Genomic DNA, 24,516 nt, shown 5'->3' with positions numbered 1-24,516 from the left:
AACAAAAAACAAAAAACAAAAAAAACCCAAGGAAAAAACCCACCAAAAAACCTGAGAAAAACCCCGAACAAAACCAAAACAAAAAACCAGAAAGACCTCCTGTAAAACGCGTAAAGAGATGCTGGAATGTGTGTTCTGGAATTACCTGACTTACTGTGTTTGGGGTTTGAAACCAGAACCAAATTAGCCAAAAAGACACCAAACTGCACTGGTGTTTTTAAACTGTATAATCTGAGTTATGGAGAGGAATGAAAAAAAATCTTCTCTGAGTGTGACAGCACAGATTAGCATGAAAATCACAGACCTGTTTTTATTATCACATTGCAGGGTAATATTGGTTTCATTTTAGGAATATTTAGCCCTGTACTTTGGTTCTAGCAGGGAACATTGTTACAGTTTGGGAGGTTTGGGGTTTTTTTTGTTTTGTTTTTTTGGGTTTTTTTTAAGAAAAAGCATAACTTGGTTATGGGTGGATGTTTAAGTGTTATACAATATGGCTTTAAACTGTTCCTGCAATTAAAGCCTAATCCAAAACACTGAGGCACATTATTAATTTTATGCTTAACTGGAGCATTTTTTTCAACAGACCTATTCATCTACTTAAAACTAAGCACATGCTTAAGTGCATTGTTGAAATGGGGCCAGAGTTGTTATGCTGTAGCAAAAGAGAGGAAAAAGGAAGAATAACCCAACAAACCACCCAAAAAAAAAAAAAATTATACCTAACAGATAATATTTGTATTCCTGGGATTAAAATGTTCATCTGCAGAAAAGGAAGAGCTCCAGTTGAAGAAATGGCTCTGGGTCCTGAGGAAGGAGCACAGACCTCTTCCAGCCCCACACCCCATCTCCCCACAGACCATGATTTTCTTAAGAGAAAACTAAAAACTAAAATTTCCCCTTAAACCTTCTCACAGACAATTTTATTTATTTTTTTACGCATTAAGTTCGGCCACATGGGTTAAAATTGCTGATTTTAAGGCTTTTTTGTTGCTGCTGTGGACAGGTAGGGACACCAGCAGCAGCAAGAGCACCATGGTGGTAAATTATTAATGGCATTCCCCGCTGGTTTGGGTTGGAAAGGACCTTAAAGCTCATCCCATTCCACATTTCCACTGCCCCAGGTTGCTCCAAGCCCTGTCCAGCCTGGCCTTGGTGGTGGCAGATGCTGAATAAAACACTGATCACCAATATTTGTAGGAGCTGAGTGCAGCCCTGAGCAGAGTCTGGCTCAGGAGGAGCAGGATTCCTGAGTGGAAACCTGCAGGAAATACTGAAAATCAAACCTTTTATTGAAATAAAAGGACAGTCTGGGGAAGGAGGGACATCCCTAAGCGAACAGATGTTGCGTTTTTTACTTTTCCTTCTGTTCCCTTCCCTTGTTGTCCCTGAATTGAGCAGAACACCCACACTGGTCCCCTGCACTGCTGTAGGGGTCCCCCAGCTTTAAAGTTAAGTAGGTGTTAAAGTGGTTTGCAACATCAGGGAGCCTGGGCAAGAAGAGGAAGAGGCTATTGTGTTGTAAACAGTGCAGTTGCCATGGAAACTGGTGATTCACAGAAAAATGGAGAGAGGAGAGGGAACAAAATAGAATTATTATTTTTCTTTCTTTAGTATTTAAATAATATCTGTGATTACTGACCGTGCTTCCTGTATTTGTTTAGGTAACGTGGTGGGCAAATATAATTGTTTTGGAAGTGCCAGGAGTCCCTGTGTGTTGTTGCATGCCTTGTCTGTGAGGCAAGGATGCTTATACTGAACAATTATCTACTGAAAACAGTTGACCTCATGCTCGTGTATCCTGAGCTATTCTGCAGATTGCCATGGTTCTCATACAGAGCAATGTATGTTGTCTAATGATTTGTTAACTTTTCACTTCTTGGCCCACATTTGGCTGTAAAAACCACAGTCCTGCTAATTACAAAGAATCCATGTCTGTGTTTTCTTTACTTGGCCGTGTAGGGGAGAAAAAAAATCAAATGTTAGGGAGAGGAGTTAGGGTTTTTCTTTTTTTTTTTTTCATATAAAATGTTAAGTGACCTGTGGCAATTTCCAAAGTATTTCAGTGTGTTCTCTGATGTTTAAATTAAACTTTACATCATTTGTTATAGTGACACCTGCTGCCCTTGTAATGGTTAAGTGTATGTGAGTACACAGAACCCACTTTTCAAAAAAATTTATAACTCCACTGTAAAGATTTTATTCTGTGCTGAAACTTGGCACACAGGCTTTTTGACTAGGAACAAATTATTCTTTTAAAAAATGTGTTGGGGAGAAGAAGTTGGTTATTCATAAGAGCTTACTGTGCAGTAAAAGCAAGCTGATTTTACTGACACATTTATCTGTTTGTGCCTCTGTAACTTGGAATATGAGGTTGAAATAGTGCATTTGTCCAGTTTTTCTGTCTTTAAATCTCAGTTGAGGCTACTGCTTAGGTCCCTGGTGAAAATAGACCTGGATTTTTTTCCTTAGTTTTCTTCTTAATATTTCTCTCTGTCGCAGACAATTCGATTAAAGATTGCTCAGCAAGGAGCCCAGATGGTTTTCAGCCAGGGAAGAGGCATTCCTGGATGAAATCCTGGAAAATTCCTTTAAGGCTGTCCCAGTTTCTAGGTCTTTCAAACCTGCTGCTTGTGGAAACAGCAACAGGTGATGTTCTTTCATGTTAAGGCTGTTTTTGTTGTTTGTTTGTTGTTTTTTTTAATACGTATTTTCCCCAGTAGTGAAACACCTGGGAAGGTAATCACTGCTGATAGGTAAATTTGTTTTATGTGGCATTTTCACCTTTCTAAAATGGCTGTGAGCTTTCCAGCCTGTTTTCTGGAGTCACCTCCAGCACATCTTTGGCAAAAATCCCTTGCACACCAAGGGATTGTGTTGTCTTTCTGGTTGTGTTTTACTAGGAATAGCAATATGAATGAAACCTGCTTTTTTGTTTGGGTAATCATGTGAATATAGGAAACATTTTTTTTTCCAAAACAGCACTGTATGAGTTTATCTACATAGTGCCAGGAAACAAAACCTGAAGCAAACACATGGAGGGTAAGAGTCAAGTGCAGGCATTGTATCAGTGTGTAGAAAATGAAGCAAATTGAATTTGTGCAATCCAGGCAATGGAGTGGAACTACTACAAAGTGCACTGCACTCCTGAAATAGGCTGCCTTCATCCAGTAAAATGTGCCCTTTCCCTGTACATTTTGTGGGTTCAACTAAGTTTCCCTTGTTTCTGTCAAGGAAATCAGGAATTCTGTCCTGAAATCCTGGCAGTGGTCAGTGGATTATTGCCTTTGTGTCCTGCTGCCAAGGAAACTGGTGTTAAAAACCACAGATAAAACAGCAATATGACAGAGGTATTGCAGATCCAGTGCTCCAGCTGCATCTCAGAGGTGAGAAATACCTGAGTGGAAAAAGAAGGTTGGATGTGAGGGTGGAGTGGGAACTGTGGCTGCATCCTCGGGGCAGCCATGCGGATGATCCCAGGGCAAAGATTATCCCAGGGATTATCTCAGACCTGTTCCTCATCCCTGAGCAGGGCTGGCATCAATCTGCAGCTCTGTCCCCGTGGTAACTCAGTAACCAGCAGCAGCACCAGCGCTAGTGACTGTTTATCCAGAGTCTAGACATTTTATACGAGGTTAAGGGCTCTGTTCTCTGTTTTATAAGGGAGGCAAACACTTTTTTTTTTTTTCCTTTTTTTCCTGGTCTTGTGGTAGCATGACGGGTGCCTTGGCTGTGTGCAGTGCTGCCCAAACCATCTCCAAAGTCAACAACCTGCTGGATTTCTGGTTTGGGAAGCCTGGCACAGGTGTGTCCTCCTCCTCCACCTGCGGAAGGGGAGAGTGGAAACACACCTTGCACCACCATGGAGAGGCCAGCAAATGCAACCTGCCATGCAAAAGCATCAGGTGGTTGGATGGAGTGGCTTTTTTATGGCCTCTAGGAGATTAATTTCCTGCTTTGGTCTGAAGTTTGTAGATGGACTCTAGTTCAGGTCAAGAGGGAATGTCATGAAATGTCTCATAGTAAATAGGCTTGTTGGAGAACAGTGCAGGTAGAAGTGAAGATCTGTCATCCCTATTGCTCTGGGGCAACGCTTGCAGAAAATTTGTCACAGAATTTCCTGAGTCAAAAATCGGTACATTTAAAAAAAAAACCCTGGGTTAAGTGGTAGGTTGAATCCTGGTAGATGGTGATTGTGCTGATCGCAATGAAAAACAAATATGTAAACACAGATTTAACTTCATAATCTCTGCATAACTCCTCAGAGTTCTGTGGTGAGTGATTTATTGGACCACATCCAAGAATGCAGCCTTTTGGAAGAATAAACCTTGCCAGCCTATTTAATGCCTGCTTTAACAAATTATCTGGGTTGGTTTCCTTCCTTTGTGTGCCCCGTGCTCATCATCCCCTCGGGCTTGTGCTCTGGGACATAAACCCACCAGCCATGAGCTGTGAGTCCCCAGGGGCCCCGTGCTGGCACTGGAGGATGCACACCATCATCTGCCCTGCTCTCAAGGTGTTAAAGTGTGCAGAAATATGTTCCACTCCTTTGTGGAACGGAGCATTGGAAATGACACCCGTTAAAGTAGGAAATGCTAGGCGGTGGAAACACAAGGCCCTTTTTGTTAGTTTTGTTTTTCTGAATGATTAATAGCCAAGCTGCCTGAACTCACCAAACTTCATTTCATTCAGTATTGAACAATCCCCCTGCACCAGGCCTTGCTGGGCAGCCAATAACTCAGTGAGACAGTGTTTATACAGCAAAAATCGGTGTAAAATACACAGGCAAAGCTGCAAACTGTTCTGAGTTTCTGTTTACATTAAATACATAAACAGCAGAGCGGCTCAGGCCGTGTTTTGTGTGTGCAACACTCACATTGCAGGGCCCAGCTCTGGTGTGTACACAGCCCACACATAAATATTTCCCATTATTGTATCCAGTCAGCAGGGCTTTGTCGGAAATCAAGTGCCCATGACCAAGGGCTGTGCACAGAGTGTGTTGATGTGAAGTTTATGTGACAACAGTAATGGGGCACGTTTCCCCATCACAGATAAGGATACTTAATATTTATACAGCACTTTCCCCTTTGAAAGCATTTTGGAAACATTAATTAGCGCCGGCCTATCAAGGGAAAAATAATCTGAGCCACGGATTCCTGCGGGTGAAGGGAACCTTGGAAAGCAGCAATGCCAAAAGGGACTTAAAAAGTAGTAACTGACAGCAAATTAGGCATGAATTTGGAATACTGATTTGACAGCAATAAAGACCAATTCAATTTTAGTCCAATAAGCAGAGGTCTCCTGTCGCTGGGGGATGCTGAGGTCTCGTTAGCAGGGAGGTATTGACAGCTGGAGGGATGGAGGGAAGAACTCCGAGCACAGGAAAGGAATTTGGAGCCCGGATTTATGAGGGATGGGTTTAGGTTAAATACATACAGGCTGGCTACGGGACAACAAAGGAAACATTTGATAAGGCTTGAGGAGTATCAGCGCAGAGCAGAGAATGTAATATGAGAAATGGGATTAGGGAAGATGACTCGAAATGAGAAAGAGCTTTTGGACAATATATTAAGAAATTGTCAGTTATATTTATTGGTTTGCAGAATAGTGTTTCCAGAGGAAAAAATGAAGCAGCATCTCTGGCTGAATTTAACAGTGTGCTGCAGAAATACTAATAATGAGGAGGAGTTCTGGGGGAAACAGATCAGTTTGAAAAGCTCCACAGAGCTTGTTTCTCTTCACAGTCCTTTGTAAGGTAAATAAAGACCCCTCATCTAATTCTCTACTCTGGAAAACCTATGTAAATAGAGAAATTAATTATTTTGTGCATGCAAGAATGCCAGTGCAGCCGTAGATTTGTGTACAGATAGATGTGGAAGCACTGAAATCTGGCAAATTGCTCTCAGTTGTCAGGGCATCCTGACTCCTTGTTGAACACCTTGTTTTCTCAGGAGTTATTTATATGGATAACAGGCGTGTTTTCCACTGGCATCACCTCATTTTCCCCGTGCCTCTTGCAATCAGGCTGTAATGTTCTGAGATGAGCTGAACAGGCTGGAAGTTGGGATTTCATTAAGGGTACCAAGGCAACCAGTTCAAGGGATACTTATTTTGCTGATGCTGATGTGATGTCCCCAGCCTCACTGAGGAGCAGTTTCAGCTGGAGTGTCCTGCTCTGATGGGAGAGCTCATCTGGGCTGGGCTGGGCAGGCTGGAGAAGGGAACACTGAGGGGGGATCCATCCATCCACCCATCCACCCAAACATCTGCCAGGATTTGCAGCTCTTTATGGTGTTACACCCACTGCTTTTACCTCTTTGAACCTACAGGTTCCTGCTACCAGGAGTGCTTCTTTCAGTAGGATTGTGGTAGTCAAGTCAGGACTAGCAGAATGAGATTCCATCCAAAGTAATTTTCTTTTTCAAATTTTTTCTTCAATGCACGAGATCCTGTTTTGCAGAATTGCTGGGAAAAAGTCGTGACTTGAAGGGAGTGCTGTAATAAAAGGCTCAGAAGTTTGAGACCTATTAGTGTGAGGGACCCCACTGACAACGCACAAGAGTAATAAAGTACTAAAAGAGAAGAATAAGAGGAAAAGATTTTGTCTTTCCATGACAGAAAAGCACAGGGAAAAAACCCCAAAATAACAAAAGGAAAAAAACATAGAAGCCAAAGGGGAAAAAAAACCCAGCTGGGTTGCCGCTGATTCATATTCTGTTTTGGTTTCCTCAGACCAGGTATTTTTCCATCCCTCCCCCCAGCAACAGGGCAGGAGCATGGCTTGGTGAGATGCTGGAGGGCACAGCCTTGTCAGAATTCCCAGGGCAAGCTGCTTTACAGCCATGCTTTGCTCTTGCCTAAGTTCCTCCTGAGACTTAGCCCTGCTGGAAAGCACCCAAAGATTCTTTCCTTCCTGAAGTGCCTTCTATGAAAGCTGTGTCTGGTGGCAGCAGCAAAAATTCCATAAATTCATCCATTCCAGCGTCACTCCTGCCAAGACAGGCACGGGTTTGTGCCTTTTCTGCTTCCAGTGCCTTTGACAATGCATGAAGGGGATGGAGGGTGGAAAAGCAGCAATGAAAACCAAGCGCTTGCTCGCGGAGCCTCGTGCGCGTTGTGCCACATGCAGCCCCTTGGCTGATTTATCACCCTCACGTTTCACCCTTGAAGTCAAATTGAGTCATTGCCTCCCGAATGAGGGGGGTCCTTTCAGTGTGAAGTGTTGTTTCTTCTCTAATGCCTCGTGGGTAAACGCACAAGAAATTTAATGGTGGGTTTGACGTAGCAGTGAATTCTTTGCAGTGGTTTGACAATCCCTAACAGATCCTGCAGCAGCTTTCATTCATTTAATTGTAAAATCCATTACAAATACTTTTCATTATCTAGGAAAATATATGCTCTATGGTTGATTTCCAGAGTTTAAGGCTTTGGGGACAGGAGTTAAATTTTCAAAACTTTTCCTAATTTTTTTTTGTAATACCCTAAAGAAAATGCTTTGTCTTATTACTTGGCTAATTTCCCTGAAATGTGGAATTGTGGAATGAGGTCTTGTTTAAACAGCTTCAGACTATGTATTGTGTTAATGCGGAAGATTTTAGGAGGAATAAACTGTGTTCCAGTAAAAACACAGCAATAAAATTTGCAACCTACGACTCCTCTTTGATCACTTAGATTCTCTGGGATTTGATTCCCAGCATTGCAGATTGGGTCGGTAATTGATAGTTCATTGTGCTGCCATATAATTCATGAGTTTTTGGTGGGGTTTTTTTTTGGTTTTTTGGGGTTTTTTTTTTTGCAAAACCACAGCAGAGGCACGGCTGCCTCCTGGCCAGGGTGAAAGGACTGATTAGGCAACAGGAACTTGGATCCCTGAACTGCTTCTTCATGCTGGGCTCTCACACTCTTGGCAGAGTCTGGAGTTTGTAATCCTGGCTCAGCTGTTTGTGCACAGACAGAGCAGGGCTGTGATGTGGAAAGCAGCATCAAAGGGGAGGACAGTGGGGGAAGGCAGGAGTGCAGGGCTGTCTGTGGGCAGGGATTGATCCCGGACATGCGTCGGGTGAAAAACCAAACCAAGCTGTAAGGAACTAAACCATCACGAAGTCTTTATGGAAAATTACCTAATCCAACCAAGCTGCAAGGGCAGCCTGTCTTTATTTCAGTGATAATCCTCTCAATTAAAAAAAAAGGCATTGATTACCATGCCATCAGTGCAGTGAGATTCTGTTGGCTGCTTAGAGAAAATAATTATGTTGTTAGAATAAAGGTTGTTTTGGGGGCTTTTTTGGTGGTTTTTTTTTTGTTTTGTTTTGGTTTTTTGGGGGTTGGGGTTTTTTGTTTGTTTGTTTGCATTTTTATTTGTTTATTTTTGTTTTTTGGGTTTTTTTGTTAGGTTTTCTTTGGGGGTTGTTGGGGTTTGGGGAAATCTGCCACACTACCACAGTCCCATTAAAGTATTATTCCACATAGCAGTAGACAAAGAAATAGCTTATGGTTCGGATCAAATCTGGTAAATCCCAACCTGGAATTACTCATCATTAGCTGCGTTAGTGAGTGTCGTTTTCCAAAATCAATTCTGTCATTTTGGATTATTTTCTGTGCGCTGTATGCCACAAGTGTTTATCTTGACAGAAGGCAAGATACACTCCTCTCTGTTCTAAAAATAACTGTTTGAGTTGAAAAGTAGCATGTAAGCATGAATTGCTGTGATAAACATATGTGAAGTTATTTTTCCGTGTCTTTTGTTGAGGTAACTGTAGACCTGTTGGAAATTTCCACTAAACTTGAAGACATGGCTGTCCAGATCAGAGGACTTGCCTGAATTAATATTCATTAAATACCCTCTATACCCAAGTATAGAGAGAAAAACATGTTTGATCATTGGTTTTAAGGGATTCTTTCAGTGGGTTTCTATCAGCACAGAAATTCAGGCCTAAGTGATCAATGTTCAGAAACACTTATCTCTAAGGAAAGGATTGTCTGAGGAAATGCTCTTTTTCCACCTTGCTGCTACTGGTTTAATATTTACCCCTGGATAGTTTTTAGTGTATTCAGCCAGAAACAGGAGTTCAGCTGTGGGACAGAAACTGGAAAAGCTGGAAATAAACACTGTGCTGTCCCAGGCCTCTTCTGTTCCCCTCGCTGACAAAAGCTCTTCAAAAACAAATTTAAATTGGCGTTTCATACCTGTCTGTTTTGCCTGGCAAACATACAAACTAAATGCCTGTCTTTCCATCAAGTGTTAGAGAAACCCCAAAACCCAGCTGTATATGGTATGTCTTAAAAGAGAAATATAAATTTTATTCTGTGGTGGAGAGGACACCTTTAAAAACTGAGGTGCAAAAGGGAGTGTAATCTGCATTTCAGGTGGATTGTGTTGCAATATATGGATATATGAATATTCACTCGTGCTGGATGCAAGGCTTATGCTGAACATACCATTCCATTTCGCAAGCCTTTTATTTTTTTTTTCATGTTTCTTCCCAAAACTGTGTGATTGAAGCTGGAGGGAGACCCGATGACTCTCTGGCAGTGTGTGTGGCTTGGTCTGTGAAGCAGTCACATCTAAGACAGACCAGAGCAGCCCTGGTGACAGGAACATTGCACAACATATTTCAGGAAGGGCAGCGGGGGTTGCTAAGCATTTTATCTGTTGGGAGTAGGAAAAATGCTGTATGTGGATGAGTGTAATTAGGTCATTGGTTTATGTGCCCAAAGCCCCAGTTTCCCAATGTTTCTTAGAATTAACGAGGATGTATATTTAATGTCTGCCTTTGATTTGGCTGAAAAGCATAGCCAGGCAATCCCCTGCTGCCTGTGCATAATTGTATGTATATATTTATGTACAGAGCTTCACAGAGATTATTCCAAGGAGGATTGGCAAGAACATCTCCTCAATAGTCTCCAATTTTAGTACAGTCAGATTTCCAGGCTCTGGAGCACCTTTGGTTCTACAGAGCTCCCTGAATATCTGTCATTTAAGGGACAAGTTCAGGGGGTCTGTGGGCCACAGTGATTTCCTTGGATTTCTTGTGGAGGTGGGATACTCCAGGATGTGATGAGTGCCTGAGCCCAGAGGCTGCAAGGGTGGCCAGGCAGCCACTTAGCAAACTGAATTCAAGATGTGTTGGGAAAAAAAACCTCTTGTTTAACAGATTCTTGTTTCTAAATCTCTTTTTTAAAGGTCCTTTATTTCCCCTTGGATGGCGGGGTTGCAATCTGGCCTTGCAAAGCATCCACCAGCACGGCATGCTTTAATTCCTTGTGAGTTCTGCATGGACAGCAGCCTTACCAGCACTCTCTGTGTGATTTTCCTTGGTGGTGGCACCTCTGGCATGGCAGATCAGGGGGGAAGGACCTGCAGCTGGGATGGGGGGACATGTGAGAGGCACGGTCAGGGGGGCTGAGATCCCACTGTGGGGCAGGGGGTCCCTGCAGGAGGCTGGGATCCCTAGGGCTGGAGCAGGTTTGGTGGGAATGCTGTGGGCTCAAGGGAGACCCACACTGGGGGAATTCCTGGAGGACTGAGCCCATGGGAAAAGGATCCACACCGGGGCAGGGAAGGAATGTGAGGAGTCCAACCCCTGAGGAAGAAGGAGCAGAGCCCACTTGTGATGTCCTTGCCCTCCTCAGCTGAGGATTGGGGGGACAGGGTGGCTTTGATGGGCATTTGTTATCCAGCTGGGATCAACCCACAGCATTCTTATTTCCACGTTGTATTTTTTCTTTTTTCTTCCCTTTTTTTTCTCTCCCCCCACAGAAGATTCTCTTCATTTCCTGTTGCACAAAGAAGCACTTGTGAACACACCAACTCAGCAGAGCCCTCAGTGACTCTGGAGCTCACTTCTGCATTGAGGGAGCTCACCTTTGGGAAGGGCAGCACTACATCACCCACTGCAGGTTCTGGGGATCAACCCACAGCATTCTTATTTCCACATTGCATTTCTTCTTTTTTTCTTTCCTTTTTTTTTTTCACCACCACAGAAGATTCTCTTCATTTCCTGTTGCACAAAGAAGCACTTGTGAACACACCAACTCAGCAGAGCCCTCAGTGACTCTGGAGCTCACTTCTGCATTGAGGGAGCTCACCTTTGGGAAGGGCAGCACTACATCACCCACTGCAGGTTCTGCTGGAGTGTGGTGTGCTTAACCTCTCAAAAAACCCATTCCTGCCCCAAAAGATGCTTGTGCTGCACCTGGCAGGGCTCCAGCCTCTCCCAGTTTGGACCCACAGTGGGTCCTGCTCTTCCTGTCAGTGCAGAAATTTGGGCAAGGAACGACTTTGTGAGGTGTGCTCTGACACCTGCACACCCCTCCCCAGACACCACCTTCACCCTGCCAGCAACAGCCTCTCCAGAAATGGGGTTTTTCACCAAACTTTGACCAAACCTGGGTTGCTCTGCGTGGTCCCCAGGAGTCCCATGCCTTCCTCTCCCTCACCCAGCTTTGTAACACTTCCATTTTTGATCGTTCTGCAGGTATTTAATCATCATTAAGGCATTTTCAGCAGCACAGTGGCCCCTCAGCTTGGAGCTGCGTGGGAACAGGCAGCCCTGGTGAGGCAGGACAGTGTCTGTGAGGGAATTTGAATCAGCTGGGCTTTCTGCTTTGAGGAGAAGTGTCTTCAGGTTCATTATTCCCTTTATTGATTTAATTCTAGCTGCTCGCCTCGTATCGATCTGGACTGGTCACCAGAGACAGTTTCACTGGAGTTTTTGTCTTTTCAGGCAACTGTTGGAAGAAAAAACCCACTTCTTTGAATTAAGCATCATCTGCTAGGAAGGTTTTCTAGGAATGTCTGGTTTTATCACCCTCCTGTTGCCTAATTTGCAATTGCTGACACGTAATAGACACACAGGACTGCTCAAGATGAATGACTCAATGTGATAAAGGAGTGACTTCCCTTCTCCTGCCCCTGCCCCCGAGGCTTCATTCCTTTTTTTTTTTTGATCCAAACTTCAAAAGGATTGTCCTGGATGTTTATGCTATCCCATTTTTCATCCCCCCTGTGCAAAAGGGGGACGGCTGGTTTTATCCCCTCTCGTTCTGGAAAGCAGCAATAGAGAAATCTTACAGGAGGATATTTCCTCTCATGATTTTCTGCTGTTTAAAGCCTTGGGGAGATCTGTGTGGTTTTGATAAGCCCCCAGTCCACTTCCAAACCTTCTGAATCTGCAATTTTTGTGATGCTGGGATCAGGTCTAGGATGCTTAGAGGAAGAGAAACACCTTACTACATAAATTCTGGCTGGTGGCATGAGCACTGCTTACTGCTCTGGTTTTGTACAGCTGTAGCAATCAAATAAGAGTTGGGATTTTTTTATTTTTATCTTGTCTTCCAAGATAAAAGCTCTTTCTGTTATCAAGAGTCAGTTAAATGCACCTGATCATCAAGCTGTTGTGAGAGAAGGGCAGGAGTAGTTTGGGTTTGAGCAGGTTTCTCCCTTCTGTAAATACAGAAATCAGAAATTTCTGGAATTTTCCTGAAAATTCTCCACTGAAATTTCCCTCACCCCACCAAGGGCCTCGTGGCTCTTGTCATATTTTCTCACCAGTAACACCAAACTTATTCTTCACATTTATATTTTTATTGGTGGTTTATGGAGTGTTGTGGTGTTGTGCAGTTAAATGGTTTATTTCCTTGTGTTTCCATCAGAAAACAGCTTATTCTCCTCTTTCTAGGACAGGGGAAGTGTAAGCTCCAAAGAATTATGTTAGGCTTGAAACTCAACACTTTGACAGCACCAAACCCTGGCTCCTGCTGGTCCCCACCAGTTTAGAATGAGCCTCTGTTACTCTTGCCTGAATATTTTATTACAATTAGCAATAACAAGTATGGAAATGTAGAAAGGTTTGGAAATCCGGCTGGTAAATTGCTTTAAAAGTGATGTTGGTTATTTAACAAGAAGTTAAGCTAAGCTCAAACTGAAAACCTGTGCTTCAGATTAATTCTGATTTTTTTCCCCACCAATGATACCAGGAATGTGTTTGGTCTGCCAAATGTATTGGGAAACTTTTCAAGCAACCATTTTTATTTATAACAGTGCTTTAAAATAAATTTTTAAAAGGCTCTTTGAACAACTAGGTCTCTGAAATTTTTTGCATTATTCTTTACTATCTTTACTGCCTATTCTGAGCATGAGATTTTATCCCAGATTTTTATTTTATTTTGTTGTGATCTGCTCTTTTAGATGGGAATTCCTGTGTCCTGCTCTTTCACCTCCCTCTCCTCTGTCTCCTTTGCAAAGATTCCCATTTCAGACAGAATCAGAGTGATCAATCTGTCACAATCTCAATTAACAGCAGACAGTGTCTTCCCTGTGCTTTTGGGCCATGGGCTGACTACTGATTCCAATTTCTTTTCCTCTGGAAAGGAACCAGTTGAGACATCACCAGGTGAGGAGGTGTGCTTGAAAAATATGCATTATTTTTCCCGTTTTTCCCAGTACCACAGGGTGGATACAAGCCACCCTGGGTTCCCACTGGGAGGACCTGTTCCGTTTTCAGTGCTGTTTCTGGGTTGTTTTACCCAGGCAGCAGCAGCACCTGTTTCATATGTGAACCATGATTATTCCCCTCTGATTGACACCTGCCTTCTCCTAATAAAGTCCCAGTTGCATGGTGTTCCCTTCTCTCTTAATGCTTTTAATGCAAATTGAGAAATTCCTTTACATCACTGTGCTGAAACTCAACAGAAAGGCAAACTATCTAAATTTTTCAGTGGTGGTGCAGCACTGGGACCATTTTCAGGGCTCTCTGTGGATTAAAACTGTGTAATGTTTGTGGTTTGGATGCTGCTTAGAACCAGAGCAGCACAAGACAATTTCCTGGACATACTTTGGGTTTGTACTAATGTGTCAGAGCTGAAGGTAAAAATCTGGCTTGGGCTGGAGTTGGGGCAGCTGTGTAAAGAGAATTACTGTGCAATGGTGTCTAATCAATTTTGCTACATTTTCATTGTGTTCTGTGCTTTCTGCTGTTGTTCTGCTGTTCCTGTACATTGTGTGTGGGGTGTCTTCAAGACTCTGGGAAGTTTCCATGGCCTTGAGAGGACACAGAACCATGAAAGAAAAATTAACTGGGAGAGCACCTGGGCAGAGCTGAGTTGACCCAAGGACAGCTGTCCCCACATTGTGGACAGCTGATGTGTCATCCCTTAATTTCCTTTTTTTTTCAGCCTGACACAGCCTCTTTATCCCCACAGGAAGGTGCTGATTCCACCCCAATGCAACCCAAAATTGCTGAGTGTTTTTTCCCAGCTAGCACCACGTGTGAAATGGAACCTGCAGGTGTCCATGCAGGTGCTGAGCAGGCTGTGGGACACCAGTGTCACACCTTCCTGTGTGGGTCAGTGCTCCTGATGACCCTCAAATGCCTAAGTTTTATCCCAGACCTGTTCCTCATGCCCTGATTTCAGTGCCTCTCAAACCTGGAGCCTGACAAGGAGCATCTGGTGGAGGCAGCGTGAGGTGCATGGGCTCCCTGAATCCATGCCTTGATCTGTGGAGAGGTGGAAATCAGAAATTTCTGTTTAAAATGTCGCTTTTTTGGTTCCTGTCTCATAGCTCCAGGGGTTGTCTTGGTTCCTTTCCCAAAAGGACACGGATGGCTCCCTGGTGCAGAGCCTGGTGGTCCTTCTGGGCTCCTCTCCTTTCCACCTCTGGGGGTGATTGGCATCCCAGCTGGACTGTCACTGCTTTCTTTTATTATTTATTATTTACGTGAATAAAAAGCAAAGCAGCTGATTAAGAAGAAGACCCCTTATTTTATAGTAATTTTCCCAAAGGAAATGCACTGGGCCATTCTTTTGTTTAGCTGGGGTTTTCTTGTTTATTTGGGGATGGTGCAACCTTTCATACAAATCTCATTCTCCAGACTCTTTTGCAGCATTTCCCCAACAAGTTATGAACTTGTGTTTGGTCTGAATGCATTCTGTCCCCTTCTTTTAGTTTTTTGGGGTTTTTTAAAAATTTTTTTTCTCTTCCTGTGTGTTTGAACAGGTTTCAGCTCTCACAGGTGTCACTGTAGGCGATTGTTTGATCTTAATTATCAAAGCTTTGATCTCATTTCAGAAAAGCATGAATGAATTCAGATCTGTGGCTGGGGAGGGGTCAGGAGGAGCACAGAGAGAGGTTCAATGGGAGTTAAGAGGCAGCAGAGAGGAAAGCACACTTCTGAGTCCTAAAAACAATTTTATATTCAATAGAAACCCATTAGAGGGGAGGAAAAACCTTGCTGTACTTCATCTGCTCTACCTCAGCTTGTAAGTGGAGCCCTGCTCCCGGATTTATGAAGAACTCAGTGCTGCTCTGTGTGTCTGAGTGCATCTTGTCATTAGAAAACACCTGCATGAGTGATACATCCACACGCTCTACTGATCTGGTTTTCTGCTGTAAACTGAATTAAAGTGAAAAATCCAAAACCTGCTGAGCAGATCTGTGGGTAACAGGTAATCTGGAGAGATATGGGCTCCTGATGGTGCCCAGGTGGATGTGCACACATTGCTCAGCAGGGAGGAAGAAGGTGCTTCATTCAGTCATACGAGTTTTTAAAAGAGTCCATGGATTCTACTTGTAGTGGTTTTGGTTGGGGAATTTAAGATTTTTTTCAATTTTAAAATCTCTCAAAACAAGACCAACCCCATAACACTCCCTCTTTTACCCAATGATCAGTAAAAGAACCAACAGACACCCCAGAAAAATTCAAACAAAACAGAACAAAGACAAACAGAAAAAAACCAAACACCCAAGTTTTTTCCATCTTTAACACATATCTTTCACAAAAACATCTCATATTTCTCAATAAATCAACAAACTAATGCACCAAAACCTTTTAGATTACATCCCCAAATTCCACCCATATCAAACCACAACGCTCCTAAATCACAGTACCCCAGCCTGCCCCTGAGAGGGAAATTTTCATCACACAGATTGTGACCTAGTCTATTTTTTTTTTCTTTTAGAACACTTTAAATGCTGTTAATTTGTGGAGGGGGTGGTTTCATTCTTCAGCAGGCAGTGCAGAGGGTGGGCCCCAGAGAGCTGCAGGCTGAGTCTGTGGTTCAGGAGGCTCTGCAAGCTCAGACTTACCTTTAACCCAACTCCTGCTTTCCTCCAGTTAAACACCCTTTTGTTCTTTGTTTTTGCACGGCTTTCAGCCGTGGCTGCCGTGTGCAGTCACCAGATTCTGGGGTGGAAAACCCCATCCCTCCATCTCCACCTTCACCCCTTCAGGGATGCAGACAGAGGAAGAGCAGGACACACAAATTCTCCCTACACAAGAAATCAAACCAGCTTTTTTTTTATTTTTTTTTTTATTATTTGCCCTCTGTGGTCACCCTGAGGGGTAGGAAAGGGTTATGGAGACCCTGCAGCCCCAGGACCTGACAGCCTGGAGCAGGATTGTGGCACAGTTCAGCCAGTTTAGGTGTTTCATAAATGCATTTGTGATAAATAGTGCTTCATGACTCTGAGAAATGTCTCCCAGCATTTGCCAGTAGATTTGCAACGCGCTGGATTTATGGAGGGCCTTGACAAAATTCCTAAACAAACCAAGTTTTTCCCTTTGCTCTGTACTTTCGTAGCTGTGATTAAGAGGTTTGTGTTTTTTCCCCAGTGAAGGCAGTGGTGCTGGTGTGTTCCTCGAAGTGCATGTGGTCTAGTTTATTTAAGCAGGAAGGAGTTTAAGTGGAAATGAGCCACAGAAATGTGTGCCACTTGTCTAAAACAAACATGGCTTAGGCTTTTTCCTTGTAAGTGACATCTATTATTACATTTTTAAGTGGATCTTTGTTAGTGAGCATCTGTAAGCATGTTTGATCATATGGAAAGATCCAAGGCTGTATTTATATTGCTAAACCAGAATGTTCTCTTGACATAAGGACCTGCACCAATGCCAGCTGAAGTTAATTGGGAATTTGCAACTCAAAGAAGTCCCTAAAAAAGTTTCTGCTGTGTAGGACTAAATAAATGCAGTGGATGAATAGAAATGTTGAGAACTGATCTAGACCAACTACTGGAAATTATATCAGAAATTAAAAGTTATGTCATTAGGAGATAAATATGAGCATCTTCTTAATATGAAAGATTTGTTTGCTGTTGCTGCAGTCAGTATGTCAATTTATGGAATATTTGAGGGATTCCAGGGTCACTTTCCTCCCTCTGGAGGATTCCAAGGATATGTGAACTAAAAAAAAACCCACACAACTTGTGCAAGCACCAAACAAAATCATCCCGCATTTGGTGGTTTCTAGTCCCAGAGAATGAAAAGCATCATTCACAGGAGCTGAAGACAAAATTGAAAATTGTCCTGGGTTTTAAAGTTTGTCTTTAGGTTGTGTTTCACTGAGGGAATTCCAGGTTTGCCCTGCAGTGCAGAGGTGGAGATGGCGCAGGTGCAGGTTGGCCTCCAGCCAGAGGTGGAAGCTTAAGAAGGAACACTTGATTCCCTGGTTGAACACTGACTTTGTGGTTGCTACATTGAAAATATTCTTAATTAATTGTGAAACTGAACAAGAATAATTTGTATTGTTGTTGTTTTTGGTAGTATTATTTATATTCTATTATATACTTGTTATCATTATATATTTTACATAATATCTATATAATATTTATTATATATTTATATTATATAATAACAATAGTGATAATAATATACAATATACAATATACAATATATAATATATAATATATAATATATAATATATAATATATAATATATAATATATAATATATGATATATGATATATGATATATAATCTAATAATGTTGTCATTGTCTCTCTGGTGACCTCAGTGACACACTGAGCTTAGGGGAATGCCAGGCATGGAATTGTTCTATTCAGCTATTTTCTGAGTATTTTCCTCTACTTTCGGTGAATTTGTCTTGGGGGCCAGGTGTGGATTGGGCTCTGATGATCTCTGGCACCACTGCTCTCCTCAGATCAACACAAAAAAATCTCAGTTTCTTCACTAACTTAGGGAAAACTCCCTCTAATTTAAAGTCACAAAGTTGAATGTACCCAGCAAGTTCTTCAAGACTTGGTGGAATTTACATTTTGCAGGATTATTTGGAAGTATATGTGCCTGCTTTCATATCATTTCTGGGAAGAAATGCCAGCAAAAACTGCATCTGGAAGCTGAATACTCTTACTACTGCCAAAATGTGAAACATTTTATTTTCTTTTTCCATTCTATATCGAATTAAAAAGAGAAATGCCTCTATGATTTACCTTATAGTGACTCTAGCATGTCTCTAAGGGGGAGTACCATCATATTTTTGATCAGATGTAGCTCCCATTTAGCCTACCCACAATTCTAATATTCCCTTTTAAAGAGCTCTGTCTGCATGGAGTGTTCTCAGTGCATCACTCCACGTGAGAGGCTTTCCCCCATGTCCCTCCATGACACCATTGCTTTTTCTTTTTGTGGTTAACTTTCCTCTTTTTTTCCCCAGTCACCACGGGCAGACTGGATTTCTCTGAGCACTGGGAGCACCACAGGACATTGGTTATTCCAGGCCAAGATTTCTGCTGCAGCCACGAGCTTTAGTGGGGCCCTCAAAAATTCTAGATATCTGTGTTAATGCAGGAATAATTCTCTGCCTATCAGCTGCTGCTGGCACCTATTTTTATGACACTGAAGAAAGTGTATATCAGATTTTACCCTCTGTTATTGTCTGCTCGTGGTATGAAGCCTTCATTAGGATTCATGTCCAAAGCAAGGATGGACACACTGAGAAATTCAGATGGTGAGAGCTGAGATCCCCTCTCCTGCTTAAACGCCAGCTCAGGGTTGGAAGCAATTATTTCAATTACTAAAAAATGAGGGAAATAATGCAGTGGTTTGGGGGCACAATCCTGGATTGCTCAAGTTTCTTGGGAAACCTTTCCATCCACGTTTTTTAGCGAGGGTTTTTCTCTTTCCAAACCCCATGGGAGTTGCCCAAGGACAAAAGCTTGGGTAGAGTCATGACCACCTAGTGCTGGGCTGGCTCTGGAGGCAAAGGCAAAGTGCAAGGACGCTTCATCCTTCCAGAAAATACAGGTTTTTTTGGTGCAGCTCCTGCAGAGCTCCTGGGCTGTTGGGGAAGGAGAGCCTTGCGTGTCTCCTGCTCCTCAGGACTCCTGCTCAGCTCTGGAAGGAAACATCCAGTCATGTAACCACTTTCTTCCAGATCTGGGGCCAGGATCTCAGCTGCTGTAAGTCAGCAGAGCTGCAGTGACATTATTAGTGCTGCAGTGATTCACACCAGCTGTGGGTCTGCTCCTCTGCCTTAATTTATGAACTAAATGTCAGGAAATATGAAATGATCTCTTATAGTCAGCAGTTCTCCAGATGTGTTAATGGAGTTTAAGTTTACCAAAAGGCAGGACTTCAAAAGGAGATCCAGCAGAAGAGTAAACTTTGAGGAAGAATGCCTTACTCACAGGCTTCTTGGCAAGGGAGGGCTGTGCAACTCGCTGCAATTCACAGAAATTAACTCAGTTATGTGTCAGGATATGGTAATACAGCCTCCCTGAGAAATCCCAAATAATTTTAATTTAACAAAGCAGGCTGTTGGCATTCAGTGAGCAGCTGCCATGCAAGTGGGAATCACCCAGTCCTGAAACCAAAATTAAGATGCTGATGAGCTCTGCGTGAAGGGCCCGGTGCCTCCACTCTGGGTTTATTCAGAGGCAGATTTTAGGAGATTAAATGAGGACCATGTTGTGACAAGGACACAGAAGCTTAATAATTCTCACTGTGCAATGTGAAAACTCAACAGTGGCTTGGCTTAAAGATGTGCTCTCATGGATGGTGTTGAAAACTGTTATTTCAGCCGATGAGGATGGAATGGTTGTTGACGTTGCCTAAGCCCTGTCAGGCTTGCTTCTCCAAATCAGAAAACTCTGGAACTGCTGAAATCCCACAGCCAGCAAATGTGGGGTCTCAGAGGTCTTTTAATTCTTTTATGCCTGAATAATATATGAGCCTATGCTCAAAAAAAAAAAAAAAAAAAAAAAAAAAAAAAAAAAAGGCAGAACAACAAACCATATCTGAAATATCCCGTGGTGGCACGAAGGCCTCCACAGCCTAATTTATTTGCTAATGAGACCTTTCAGAATTAATTTAAATGATCAGTGGGTGGCTCCACACATGTGCTGTTCTCACTGGAGATGGACCCACAGAGGTAAAAGAACAACACACCTTCAGTGGCTGAACCTCAAAACCCTCTGCTGGGGCTTGGTGCCTGCATTTTACTTTTAAATAAGTTATTTTTAAATAATTTAAATAAATTTTTAGCCACTGGTGAAGGGTCCAGTTCCTGCAGGTCTGTTTTACAGCTCATCCCAGTGGCTTTTTGGTGAGGCAGATATCTGTTTAGGTGTCAATGCATGCCAAAAAGGAATATAAAATATGCTTGGCACAATTTAATCAGGCCCGAAGAAGAGAGTTTTGGAAGAGCTCTCAGAGAAAGCTCATTAGACTTTCAGAGAAAGCAATTACCATACTCTGAATATAGCAATACACTGAATTTAGAGGGGTTTGCAGAGGAGGAGTGGTGAGGAAACCCTTCTGGGTCCTGGAGAGCTCTCAGGAAGTGGCAGCATCCACGACTCAGCATTTATAGGGTTTCTGCTGATTGCCCTGGAGCACGACAGGGATGAAATGGAGCTCATTCCCAGATCCAGGAAGCACAGAACGTCCAGAGCTCTGAGCCCCCAAGGGGCTGAGCAGCTTGGGGTGGGAGCCAGGCAGTGCCTGGTGGCTTAGAGAGCTCATTCCCCTTTGGAATTGCCATTTTTTATAGAGACTTCTCCTCCCTAGAGATTCCCAGGTAGCAGTTACAGAAAAAATTGTTTCTGAAAACTGAAAAAATCATTAATTTGACCAACAGTACTGACTTTATCACACGGAGCACTTGAAGGAAGAGGCTTGAGTCAGTCTGAAAATTAGGATTTCATTGCGTGCCGCATTTCCCTGAATCCTCACAGGGCAGCTTTGAGCTCTCCACCACTTCTGTCTAGCTCTTCCCATCCTGGGAAATACCTGAATTTTCCACCTTTTTTGTCAGCATTGTAATAAACCTGGGCATGAACCCTCAACCCTGTGAAGCTGCAGCCAGGCCCTGAGCCAGGGTTAGGGGATCACTTCTTGTTTTCAAGGCAGTGGTTGATGCTGGTCCCTGGAATCCTTATCACACCCCTGGGATTGACAAATCCCCTCTAAACTCACAAGAAAAAAGGGTTTCTCTGCAGGATTGAGTTTTTTTTGTTGTGGTTTTTTTCTGTTCATGTGTTTGTTATGTTTTGGTTTTGGTTTTGGGGTTTTTTTTTTTGTTCATTTGGGTTTTTTTTTGTTTGGTTTTGGTTTTATTTTTTTTTTAATTTTATTTTTTGGTTGGGTTTTTTTCCTGCATTCGTCCTCTATAAGTGTAATTCCCGCAGGATCAGAAGCTGTTGGAAATGCCACTTTTTTGGGACTTTTTGGAAACACAGGCTGCATCACCTTCCCAAGGCACAAGGGCAGAGCTGTCTTTACTGTAATCAAGTCCTGGAGAGAGAGCAGAAATAGGGAACATGATCCCTTAGCATGGTGTCTGCATCTGTGCTGCTCTTCCCAGCTCTCCATGTGGAAGTTGTGGGTGAAATGGTCATTCCCAGGGTGTTTAAAAGACTTCTAGCAGAGCATTTATAAAGTATTTTCTAATATAAATTTTACTGTAAATATAAAATTATAAATATAAATATATTCAATTTATATATTTTTATATATTTGCATATTCAATATAAATTATTTCTATATTCATATAAAATAGAAATATAAAAATAATAATAATGAATATAAATACAAATATATGCTTTATATAAATATAAATTTATAAGCTTTTTAATATGATTTTATATAAATATGAAATTATAAATATAAATATATTGTATGTGTATACATTCATATAACAATATATAAATACATAAAATGTTTATATATTTATATAAAATATAAATATAAAATGTAGTAATGAATATAATTTAAAATATATACTTTATGTGAATATAAATTTATAAACTGTTTAATATAAATTTTTATATACATATAATGTTATACATATAAATGTGTTATTTATATGTATAACATATACATATTTTTATATCTTTATATATTAAATATATCTATATGTAAATATAGTATTTATTTATATTTTTATATCTTTATATATTAAATATATCTATATGTAAATATAGTATTTATTTATATTTTTATATCTTTATATATTAAATATATCTATATGTAAATATAGTATTTATTTATATTTTTATATCTTTATATATTAAATATATCTATATGTAAATATAGTATTTATTTATATTTTATATATGTGTTATTTATATGTGTTATATATTATTTTTATATATTTATATATATTTATATATTGGAATATATATTATATATATTTGTATGAAGTATAAATAAATATAAATACAATTATCAATACAAATATAAATCTATTATATATTAATATAAATGTATAAACTCTTTTATATAAAATTGTATATAGATACATAGATTACACATTTATAAATTCATAACATTTGTACACTGAATTTCCTCTGCTTGCTTTGCCACTGCCACCCCAGAAAATGAATTAGTCTCACAGAAACCACTTCCCTCTTAGGAAAAGCCCCAAAATATGTTGAAATTACTTATATTTGTTCCCAGTTTGTCTCACACCCCTCTGCTTTTTGTCCCCAGGGCTGGGCTGGGCTCGCAGGCGACCTCGGGGCAGCGCTGCCCGGACTGGGATCTGGAAACCCTGGAAAACTCCTGTGAGCCCCAGGACCTCTTCGAGGACATGTAGCCACCTGGGGGCTGGGCAGTGGGACCCTGCTGCTTCCAGCAGGGATGAGTTGTGAGCTGAAAGCTGTTTTTTTATTGAGCAAAGCCAAAACTTTGTCTCCGAGGCTGTAAACCCTCCCGCACCACGCTTCCTGCAGAGCCCTGGGTGCTGCACCTCCTTTTGGCTGTCCCACATTTGAGTTTCAGGCTCCACGTGCAGCTTCCATCCCTGCGTGGGGAAGGGAGGGCACTGTGGATGAGGTTCTGCATCCTCACAGCCTCTGGCTGTGCTCGGGATCAAACATTTCCCAGGCTCCAGGCATGAGTGATGCCAGGCCAGAGCGGTGCTCAGCCTTTCCCAGCTCAGCCTTTCCCAGCTCAGCCCTTGGAATGGATAAATCAGCTTTTTTTGGAGGTGCAGGTGTGACTTTGGGATGGTCTGTTCTGAGTCAAAGCAAAATGTCCTTTCTCCTGAGGGTTCTCTGTGGCACTGTGCTTTGTAAGGTATTCCAGCTTTTGGGAGTGAAGTGCTACTGAAGTTGGTATTGACTATGTTTTAACTTCCTCTAGAAACCCACAGCGTTTAAAATTGTGGGTTTTTTGATACTTCAGCTTTTTCCTTATGGCAATTTCTTAAAAAAAAAAAAGAAAAATAAAATGCGTTTGCAAAAATACGTCAAATTTGTCTTTATTTGTCAAACATTATGAGTAATGGTGGTCATTACCAAAACCTGGTAATGCCTGAGCTTATCTTGCCCCAAAATGAAGCATTAATTTAGATTTAAACCTTCACCAAAAAGACAAAGTTAACATGCATTTACCTTTCAGTGGCCAAAATGAAGAGCTCAACGTGGACCTCAGGATTCTGCTTTGCATTTTCAGGACCTGAATCCATCCTTGCTTAAGACAGAGGGATCCAGTTCTTTCCCAGAAGGAATCCCACTGAAGTCAGCCCTTAAATCCCCTGTGCTCTCTGGGTTGCAAAGCTCTTTGGTGAAATACTTGATATTTTTGAAGTGGCTCTGATTCTGCCAGAATTCCATCCTATACTCCATTGAAAGCATCCCTGTCAGCATTTGCAGGCTTCATACAAGAACATGGGGATCTGGGAATATTATATTTAATCATTCCTCTCTGAAAAAAAAAAAAAAACAGTCACAGCGTCTTAAATTCACAAAGGGCTTTGGGACAGTGTTATAAATCACACAGCAAAAACATGAATGGCCAAAATATTTTGCTTGCTAAGAAGGCTTTGTGCCTGGGAAGTGGCAGGGCCACAAAAGAGCCATTCATGCACCCATTCAGAGGCACAGCCTGATTTAAAATCTTCCAGTGCTGATCTGACAATGCTTTCAGCAGAAGCTTGTATATGGTTTCAGCTCTGAAGTGAAAATGTTCCATGACTTAACCCGGAGTGCCAGAGCCTGGCTGGATTGTGCCTGCAGCAGAAAATGGAGCTGAACGTCCCACAGAGCTCCCCCCTGTCAGGAAACTAAGAGTAAAAGGGTTTCTAATAGTAAAATGGTGTTGTTGCTAATAGGAAATGTTACTTTTCTCTCCTTTCTTTGGGTTGGGTTTTTTTGGTTTGTTTGGGTTTTTCTTAGTTTTTTTTTTTTTAATGTGTGTTTTTGGGGGTTTTTATTTCTTTTGCTAATAGGAAATGTTACTTTTCTCTCCTTTCTTTGGGTTGGGTTTTTTTGGTTT

At 41.8% G+C, this 24,516-nt stretch overlaps 1 protein-coding gene across 1 annotated transcript in view; it reads left to right on the top strand.

Annotated features, from left to right (window-relative positions):
- The window catches only part of XRCC4 (X-ray repair cross complementing 4), a 142,941-nt gene extending 119,467 nt beyond the window's left edge, over window positions 1–23,474 (top strand). Inside the window, exon 10 of the mRNA XM_039696331.1 lies at window positions 22,729–23,474. Within this exon, the coding sequence (XP_039552265.1) occupies window positions 22,729–22,834 (106 nt within the window). The 3' untranslated portion in view covers window positions 22,835–23,474. The remainder of the gene's footprint in view (window positions 1–22,728) is intronic.
- The last annotated feature ends 1,042 nt before the right edge of the window (window positions 23,475–24,516 follow it).

This window comes from Passer montanus, unplaced genomic scaffold, assembly GCF_014805655.1.
Source record: "Passer montanus isolate IOZ18808 unplaced genomic scaffold, ASM1480565v1 scaffold97, whole genome shotgun sequence".
Classification (NCBI taxonomy): domain Eukaryota; kingdom Metazoa; phylum Chordata; class Aves; order Passeriformes; family Passeridae; genus Passer; species Passer montanus.
Note: the sequence above shows the minus strand (reverse complement) of the source record. Positions and strands in the feature narration are given on the sequence as shown.